The 9,471-nt window shown below is 48.0% G+C and overlaps 2 protein-coding genes and 1 pseudogene across 2 annotated transcripts in view; 2 read left to right on the top strand and 1 right to left on the bottom strand.

The window, feature by feature from the left end:
• The window catches only part of FBXO10 (F-box protein 10), a 58,112-nt gene extending 53,104 nt beyond the window's left edge, over positions 1–5,008 (top strand). The window contains exons 9-11 of the mRNA XM_012802437.2: positions 840–1,153; positions 2,234–2,415; positions 3,581–5,008. Of these exons, the coding sequence (XP_012657891.1) occupies positions 840–1,153; positions 2,234–2,415; positions 3,581–3,755 (671 nt within the window). The 3' untranslated portion in view covers positions 3,756–5,008. The remainder of the gene's footprint in view (positions 1–839; positions 1,154–2,233; positions 2,416–3,580) is intronic.
• A 2,953-nt stretch (positions 5,009–7,961) lies between these two features.
• Positions 7,962–8,062, top strand: LOC111723681 (annotated as a pseudogene).
• The window catches only part of POLR1E (RNA polymerase I subunit E), a 20,009-nt gene continuing 18,512 nt past the window's right edge, over positions 7,975–9,471 (bottom strand). Inside the window, exon 12 of the mRNA XM_003785144.3 lies at positions 7,975–8,228. Coding sequence (XP_003785192.1) covers positions 8,069–8,228 — 160 coding nt within the window. The 3' untranslated portion in view covers positions 7,975–8,068. The remainder of the gene's footprint in view (positions 8,229–9,471) is intronic.

Below are 9,471 nucleotides of genomic sequence, written 5' to 3'. Positions count from 1 at the left end.
CCACAGGCACCCGCTACGACACCTGGCTATTTTTTATTTTTTTGGTTGCAGCCATCATTGTTGTTTGGCAGGCCTGGGCTGGATTCGAACCCACCACCTTAGGTGTATGTGGCTGGCACCTTAGCCACTTGAGCCACAGGCGCTGAGCCAATCTTGCTGATTTTATGTATATACTTAGTGTCTCTACGTATATACAACCCCCAAACACCATTTTTCCTTTCCCAAATTTCTAACACATTTTAGCAAATTCTGGCATACTATGGGATGGAAATCAAAGCAAAACAACCTTCTAGTAGATGTTATCTGTCTGTCTAGAGGTGGAATAGGCACCCTTGAGGAGGTAAGGTAGTGAGTGCCCTGTCACAAAAGATGCAAGTAGTGGTAGGATGCTGATGGTGAAGGAGTCAACAAGTACAGGATTCATGCCAGAAGACCGTAATTTCTCTTTTTTTTTTTTTTTTTGGTTTTGCAGTTTTGGCCAGGGCTAGGTTCGAGCCCACCACCCTTGGTATATGGGGCCAGTGCCCTACTCACTGAGCCACAGGCGCCGTCCCATAATTTCTAAGCCATAGAAGTCTTCACATATCATGTTTCCCTGACTACCTTTGATAATGACTTAGTTCAGAAGGCACAGAGTTTATATGATGCTCCTAGGTTTCCTCCTACTACTTGTTATCAACTTGGAAGATACAAACCCAAGGTCTGGCGCTGAGTGTCACTGCCTCTTTTTCTCCACTTCTCTCCTGGGGTGCACAATTCAGGGAAGGCTTTTTCTGACTAGTGCTGTCAGGGCTGACCTTGGGATCACCCTGTGTTTTCCCCGAACCTTCTGCCCATAGCCTCGGGACTCTATGTCCAGAGCAGTGAGGCACTGCATGTTATCACCAATGTGATCCACGCTAATGGGGACAGAGGCATCACTGTGGCCCAGAGCAGCCAGTCCACCCGTGTGACCAACAACAGCATCTCCTGCAACCGGCAGAGTGGAGTCAAGGTTGAGGCCCAGTGCAAGGTGGAACTCCGGGGCAATGGTATCTATGACAACAGAGGCCATGGCATTATCACCAAGGGCGATAGCACTGTTGTCATTGAAAATGACATCATTGGCAACCGGGGCAGTGGGCTGCAGCTACTGCCCAGGTCTGACACTAAGGTGAGTATGTATGCATGTGTGTGACATGTAGTACCAACACAAGACACAGCCTTGGAACAGTCCTTTGGCCCTCTGCTGAGAAGCAAAACCATAAGCACTCCAGTGCTACATGGGACATCATCCCTCCAACCAAAACTCACCTGAGAAATGCAAGTGGGATTTCTCACAGGAAGGGACATATGAACTGGGCTTTGAAGGATGAATAAGAGTTCAGGGGTAGGAGTGTCCCTTCCTAGATTTGTAGTGTTAGGAGCTTCCTGAGGCAGCTTTCTGGTCTCCAGGTCCCAGTCAAAGTCAGGGCTATTTCAACTCTTTCTCTAACAAAATCATCCTTAATGAGGAGAGAAATCCTGCCCTAGGGCCTGTGCACACACTGTTCCCTCTATAGGTGTAATACCCCTTGTCCCTTTTGTACCTCAATACTACAGCTTAGCTGTCTCTTCCTTCAAAGACTCCCTGACCACCACCACCCAGGTTGTCTGAGCCCCTCTTTTAGATTTGTATGATGCTTAAGCCCACCCCTACCTCATAGAGCTCTTTCCACAGTACTTGGGATCTGTTCCTTTCCCTGTTTGTCTTCCCCAGAGGACTATGAGCTCCGAGCACTTATATGCAAAGCACTGTACTAGGTGCTAGGATTTCAGTGTTGAGCCCAACAGTTGGTCCCTGCCCTTGTGGAATTATAATCCCAAACACTTCAGCTCCATGGCTTCATGAGTCATTGACTTTGACAGGCCTTACCTCAGAGGAAGGGGAGAGAGAGAGGGACACAACTTTTGCCCTAGTTAGGTTGTCAGTGGCCCTGGCTTCTGGCACCTGCTCCCCTCTCTGCCAGACCTTTGTACATTGCTGCTTCTTCCTGAAACAACTCTCCATGCCCTGCATCTGATAAACTCCTACAACTTAACCTGTCACCTCTTCTAGGAAGCCTTCCTTGGTTCTCCCAGGCTGTTCTTGTTTATGCTCTTATGGCTACATGTTGACCTACCTAGCATGTTCTTATGCCTCAGGTTTATAACTAATAATTGAACTGCCTGGCTCCTCTAGCAGTCTGTGACAAGCTCTGGCTGCCTCTCCCAGGTAATAAAGAACCGGATCCATTCATTCCGAGCTTATGGCATTGCAGTTCGAGGTCGTGCTAAGGCCCTGGTGCAGGAGAACATCATCTTCCAGGGCAAAACCAACAAGACCATCTTTCAGCAGATCTCAAACAACCGAGAATGCATCATGCAAAACAACAAGTTCTTAGTCTTCAAGAAAAAGTAAGTTCCTAGGGTTGCCTGAACCAGTATTCTGGAACTATGATCCCCAATCCCCAGTCCTCAGATGAGTACTTGTCTGTGCCCCGTTAGGAACTGGGCCACACAGCAGGAGGTGAGCAGTAGGTGAAGCTTCATCTATATTTACAGCCCTCCATTGCTTGCATTACCACCTGAGCTCCACCTCCTGTCAGATAAGCGGGGTCATTCATTTCTCATAGGAGCTCTAACCGTACTGTAAAGTGTGCATGTGAGGGATTTAGCTTGTGAAGCCCTTATGAGAATCTAACACCTGGTGATCTGAAGTACATAATTGTGATACACTTATATCATCGTGAAACGATTTCCCACCCCCATCCATGGAAAAGTTATCTTCCATGAAACCGGTCCCAGGTGCCAAAAAGGTTAGGACTACTGTTCTAGAACCACAGTAAGATCACTGGAGAAGCCACACCTAGGCCCATTTATTATTGTTACCCTTGCACCTTGTAATTCTGCAACTTTTGGCTCTGGTCAGAAAAAGGCCTATGCTTCAGCTTTGTGTCAAATGTGGGCTGAGGACCATCTACTCGGGAGGCTGAGGCAAGAGAATGGCGTGAGCCCAGGAGTTTGGAGCTGCATCGAGCTATGACCATACCACTGTACTCCAGCATGAATAACAGAGCAAGACTCTGTCTCTGAAAAAAAAGAAAAAAAAAATCCTGATCCTATCTAGATCTTTAAAGATGGAGAAATTGAGGCCCATAGAAGAAATTTTTCCAACGTTATCTGCAGAATTTTAAGGCAATGGACTTGGAAAGTCAGACTTTTGCCCTTTAGTTTCACACATCCCACCTATTTGGTTAACACCAGAGAGACAAAACCTACACCCAGATCCATTGATCTTGTGTCAAAACGTAAGATAAGGCGTTCTCAAACTACGGCCTATGGGCCATATGTGGCCCGCTGAGGACATTTACCTGGTCCGCCAGGTGTTTTTGCCACCACTGCCTGTCCTTCTTAGCAGCTGACTCATCCCAAGGCCTGCAGCCCGGCCCTCCAACAGTCTGAGGGACAGTGAACTGGCCCCCTGTTTAAAAAGTTTGAAGACCCCTGGGTAAGATTGTGCAGAGCGCTCAGGAAATGCTGTAGATCAAAGATTTCATTGATTTTCGTTTTGCACCTCCAGATCGGATACATGGCGCCTGGTGAACCCACCAGCACGGCCTCACCTTGAAAACTCTCTCCGAGGGCCCTCTGCAGCCCACAGTGGACAGAAGATGACAGCCATGGCGACCCGAATCACAGCCCGTGTTGAAGGTGGTTACCACAGCAACCGTAGCATTTTCTGCACCATCCTGTGAGGACAAAGACCTGCCCTGGGCCCTGAAAGGTGCTCAGAGGAGCTGAGACGGAGACAGTGCCTGAGAAACCTGCCTTTGGAGGCTGGAGAAAATGAGTTTGTTTTACTTATGGATACAGTTCTCTTAGACTTGGACAAGGACCTGCGAGGGAGGAAGGGGCTTGGGAATGGGAGCCCTTCTTGAAAGGCTACCCAGGGATGATGGGGCCATGCTGAAAACGGAAAGGGGGAGTGTATGATAGAAGGCTCCTTTCAGGCAGCCAGGGGTTGCAGTCAGGTGCTGGGCCAGGCTGGGCAGCTCTACTCCATCTTCAAATAGCTCCCAAACTCAGGAGGACTTTAGCTTACTGCCTTCTAAGGATTCAAATCCCACGTGAACACACACCAGCCACCCCTCCTGGGCACAGTCCTATGGAGGTAGGGGTGCCTGGGCCCCTGGTACGTATCCACATTCTCATGGATGGGCACTGGCCTTTACTGACCCTGCTGTGTGTTCTCACTCTGTGCCTTGGCTCACGTTCTCTCTTCTTCCTCCTGGCATGCCTTTTCCACCATCCTTATGTGTCCAGGCTATACAGGTTTCTCAAGGTTTAGCTCAGACACTACTGTCCCACACAGCTCTCCCACCCTCTGCCCACCTCCTGAGCCCCAGTAGCCCTTTCTCTGTTCCCTCTCAGGGTACTGAGCACTTTCTGCCTTGTTTTGGAGCTATCCAGGTCCATAACTTGTCCTTCCCACTTGCCTGTGAGCTGCCTGCAGGTAGACCACATCTGTCCAGATCCCAACCCTGGGTTAGGGGAGGGACAGTGGTCTGAGTGTGGGAAGCAAGGCCAGCTCCCAAAGGGCTTTATTGAACCGTACTGTGAATGTGTCAGGGTTCCAGAGCCAGCAGCTAGTACCCATTGCTCAAAGAAGGGGGCTGGATGCAGGGCTGGCTCAGCCTGAACAGTCCCCTTCCCACTCAGCTTTTCATGTGGGGCCTTCACCAGCACGATGGGGTTGCTATCTTGCACTTGGCTGATGGCTTCCTGGCTGGGCTGGTTCTGCCAGGCCCTCGGTGCTGCTCTATTGGGTGGGATGGGAGAGGGGAGGGAACCAGGAGCACTGGCCTCCCCAAGGACCGTGAGCATGAGAGTGCTACTCCTCCTGTCCCTGACACTGTCCTTTGCACTCTGCCCCAATGTTGCTGTACAAAATGCTGCCTTTATTATTTTTTAAGAAATGACTTTTCTGTGAACTAAGTATTGATGAAAATCTCAGTAACTAAAATAAAGTTCTATATTTTAAAAGACACTTTTGGCAGGCCTTTCCTTACTGGGTATACACTAGAGTCCCTGGTGGCTCCATGCAGGCCCAGCACTGCTGCCTTTAAAGGACATAGGAGAATCGAGGGGACAACCTTGTCAGTTCAGTTTTTTCCCATGATGGTTCTGGATACAAATCTGGAAGAACTGCACCTCTCGATGTCTCAGGGTGACAATTCTAGTCCTGCCTGCCCCATGCATCTTTGTGAGGATCAACAGTCACATGCTGCCTGTGATCACCAGACAGGCAAAAGGGTCATCCTTAGGTCCATGGACACATTTTCCCACCTTCAGTCACTCAGTGTCTTAAAACGTGTGCTATATCAAGATGTCACTTAAGAAGTTAGTACTTGGCTCAGCACCTGTAGCACAGTGGTCCTTCAACTCTTGGGCTCAAGCAAGTCTCCTGCCTCCACCTCCCAAGTAGGTAGGACCACAGGTGCCCGCCACAACGCCTGGCTATTTTTTGGTTGCAGCCATTATTGTTGTTTGGCGGGCCCAGGCTGGATTCAAACCCACCAGCTTAGGGGTATGTGGCTGGCGCCTTAGCCACTTGAGCCACAGGCGCTGAGCCTGAGTTATGTTTCTTAAGACCAGTGTGTGAAAATTCACTGTCAAATGTTAAGAGCTGGTAGGTAAGAGAGATGTGAGGAGGGCTGTTCCCTGGGGCTCAGGTAGCAAGAAAGGACACATAACAGCTGGACATACATGGGAGGATATGTCACCCTCTCTCTTGTGATTGGGGGGAAATGAAACACTTTGCAGGAGCTGGCACTGCTGGAGGGGACAGGGTTCGCTCTCCCACAACACACCAGACCTGCCTGAGAGAGCCTGTTGCATCTGATTTTTCCTTAGTCAACACCACTGTGGAACACCCTCCCTGATCTCTTCAAGTATTAGTTAAGTACTCCAACATGCTCTGTACCCACCCACCCATCTCCCCATGGTGGTACCAAATCCTCTCTGTATTTTAAGTCTCTTGGTTTGTCTGACACCCATCCAGCCCCCCTGGGGTGTTTTTGCTGCTGCTGCCTGTCCTGCTTAGCAGCTGACTCATCCCGGGGCCCACAGTCCAGCCCTCCAAACGGTCTGAGGGACAGTGAACTGGCCCCCTGTTTAAAAAGTTTGAGGACCCTTGATATACACATTGAAGTACTTGTGGATAAAAGAGTAGGATGTTTTTCTCAAATGGTTCAAAGAGAAATCTAACACTATGTAAAGCAAATAATAAATTGGCCAAGGTATTAACAGTTGGAGAATCTGGGTAAAGAATATACAGTTCTTTGTACTATTCTTACATGTTTTCTCTAAGTGTGAAAGACTTAACCAAAATAAAGTTATTTTAAAGAAGAATTCTGAAAGGATTTGAAAGAATGCTATCTAATTAGCTATTTCCAGGTCAAGGTCTTCTGCACACGGGTTAAATATACCTTCTTTTACCTCATCCTTCTTACCAGTGTCCAAAAGGTCAGGCCACAAAGGCTTCCCTGCAGGGAACAGACTTCAGTCTGTTATAAGCAAAACCCATAAGTTATCTCACAAACTACGAACCTTCTGAAGGGCACCAGCAGCTATCCCTTGGACCCCTTCTTCAATGAGGACATTGGGAAACATTCTGATCAAGGTACTCCCTGTGAATGTGTGAAGAGTAAATAAATGAGTATCTAGACCTAGAAGAAGCATAGTATAACTTCATTATTCTACAAGCATTTACTGCCTAATAACACAGACATATGTCTGTAGGCATGCAGACTTCTTGCTCACACCTGTGCTGCAGGGAAACCAGGTAAGCGCCTTCTACCCAGGGTCAGACAGAAGTGGAGAAGCTGAAGCAGCATAGTGAAAAGCGCATTTTAGGCAGTGGCATTACCACAGAAGTGGCTCTGGTAACAGCAACCCAGAACTCAAAGACAATAAGGACCAGCACTCCCAAAGCTCATCCACTGTGATCCCCCAACAGAGATGGCCCAGCTGTGAGTGAACTTCCACCTCACATTTCTCAGACAGTGGAGCTATCTCCCTCCCTTCACTGATCCTGCCTCCCAATGCAGAGCACCACAGATCTCGCCTCTGCCCACTATCTCAGAAGAGTCTTGGAGATCAGAGACAGACCCTAGGCCACGTCCCTAAGCTTTCTTGTGTCACATTCCTGTCTTCATGGCACCCATCTGGACACAGGCTGTTCTATCTCCCAGGGCAGGAACGTGGTTGACAGTTACCATCCCTTCACCACCTTCCAGCTTACCTCCCGTATCACAGGCTGGAGAGCTGAAACTCATTTCCAAGATTCCCTTGCTGCTAGAATTCTAGAAGCAAATCAGGCTCCTATATATATCCTCATAGAAGGAAGCACTGAGGCCAGCGCCCTGTGTTTTGGCTGCTGTGCTAACAAGCAACAGGGTGGAAATGTAGGTATGGAAGGCATGGGTAGCTCATTCAGCATTCCAGGTAAATATTCTCCAGTTTAATGAGTTTGAGAAGCAGCTATGAGGCAGAAATGGCTTCTAATCCCCAGTGACACCCTCAGCAGTGAGCTATTGAATTTGGCAATTTCAGAAGGAAGCTCCTAATTCTCAGTTCTCCAGTTCTTCTAGCAATTTGATAGCACCTTATCCGTGTATTAAACTTTTTTTTTTGAGACAGAATCTCACTTTGTTGCCCTTGGTAGAGTGCCACAGCGTCACAGCTCACAGCTACCTCAAAGTCTTGGGCTCAAGTGATGCTCTTGCCTCAGCCTCACAAGTAGCTGGGACTACAAGCGCCCACCACAACACCCAGCTATTTTTAGAGACTGGGTCTTACTCTAGCTCAGGCTGCTCTCGAACCTGTGAGCTCAGGCAATCCACCCACCTTGGCCCTTGCCAAAGCAAAGCTTCTTTTCCCTTTTTAAAAATAAAAATGGAAAGACTATACTTTTAGGGATTATTTCTATAGTTCATTAAAAGTAAAAATGGAAATGAATAGAACCAGTAGCTGTGATGGGGTCACATGCTGTCTGAAAAGCACACATCTAGGTAATTCTCCTCCGCTTTGACTGGCGGTCTGAGGTCTGTGCTGGAGGCAGTGGGATGGACAGAGTGCCCAGTTTGTGATCTTCTTCCCCACCAGCAGCCAGAGACACCCTTGTTTTAGAGATCTTCAGCCTCATGGCTCTTGCTATCTCCATCATCCTAAGGAAGAAACCAACAGAACAAAAGAGAGAGATCCCTCAACGTGACCATTCAGGAAGGTTTGGTTGGAGGTAGGAGCACATTCAAGCTCTAGTCCAGGCCATGAAGACAGAACCCAAAAGTGGCCAGAAGCAGCACAGCCTCCAGCAGAGAGGCAGACAAGATCGATCCTCCACACCCATCCCTGAGAGCTATCAGACAATTTCATTTTAATGTGCCACCATTAGGAAATACCCACATAGGTGATAGAAAACCAGGTCTCTAGATCTCTATGAATAACTTTTTTTTTCTTGAGACAGAGCCTCAAGCTGTCGCCCTGGGTAGAGTGCCATGGCATCACAGCTCACAGCAACCTCCAACTCCTGGGCTCAAGCGATTCTCCTGCCTCTGCTTCCCAAGTAGCTGAGACTACCAGCGGCAGCCACAACACCCAGCTATTTTTTGGCTGCAGCCATCATTGTTTGGCAGGCTGGGTTGGATTTGAACCTGCCAGCTCAGGTGTATGTGGCTGGCGCCTTAGCCATTGAGCCACAGGCACTGAGCCTATGAATAACTTTCTTAACCTCCTATAACCAAATTATAAAAGCAAGCAGGATTGAGCACTTGATAGATTTTGACAGATTCCACATACCTGTTCTCTTTTATTTTTCAGCCTCATTGCTTGTGGGTATGCTTTGTGGACAGACTTCAGAAAAATCCCCATCCATGGACTGCTAGAAATCTAGACCAGTGTTTTCCAACTCTTTTTACTCCACAGCGCACTTAAACCTAGTTAAAAACTTCTGTGGTACACTTAAATTATATTGATCCAAAAAAAAGTAAACCAGCCTGCTAACCCATGACAACTACAACAAAAAATAGCCCAGTGTTATGGCGGGTACCTATAATCCCAGCTACTTTTCAGAGGCAGATGCAAGAGAATCACTTAAGCCCAAGAGTTTGAGGTTGCTGTGAACTGTGACATCATGGCACTCTACCAAGGGGCACAGTGAGACTCTGTCAAAAAAAAAAAAAAGGAGTAAAAAAAAAATATACTGTGCTTTAAACTTCCCTTTAAAAATTTTTGTGGGATTCTTAAGATCCTCTCATGGCATACCAGTTAAAAATCACTGATCTAGGTTCAGCACCTATAGCTCAGTGGTTAAGGGCACCAGCCACAGCTCAGTGTATGTGGCTCAAGTGGCTAAGGTGCCAGCCACATACACCTAAGGTGGCAGGTTCGAATCCAGCCTGGGCCCGCCAA

The sequence above is a fragment of the Otolemur garnettii genome, unplaced genomic scaffold, assembly GCF_000181295.1.
Source record: "Otolemur garnettii isolate 467f Iridium unplaced genomic scaffold, OtoGar3 scaffold00014, whole genome shotgun sequence".
NCBI lineage: Eukaryota > Metazoa > Chordata > Mammalia > Primates > Galagidae > Otolemur > Otolemur garnettii.
This window is presented reverse-complemented; position numbering and strand designations above follow the sequence as displayed.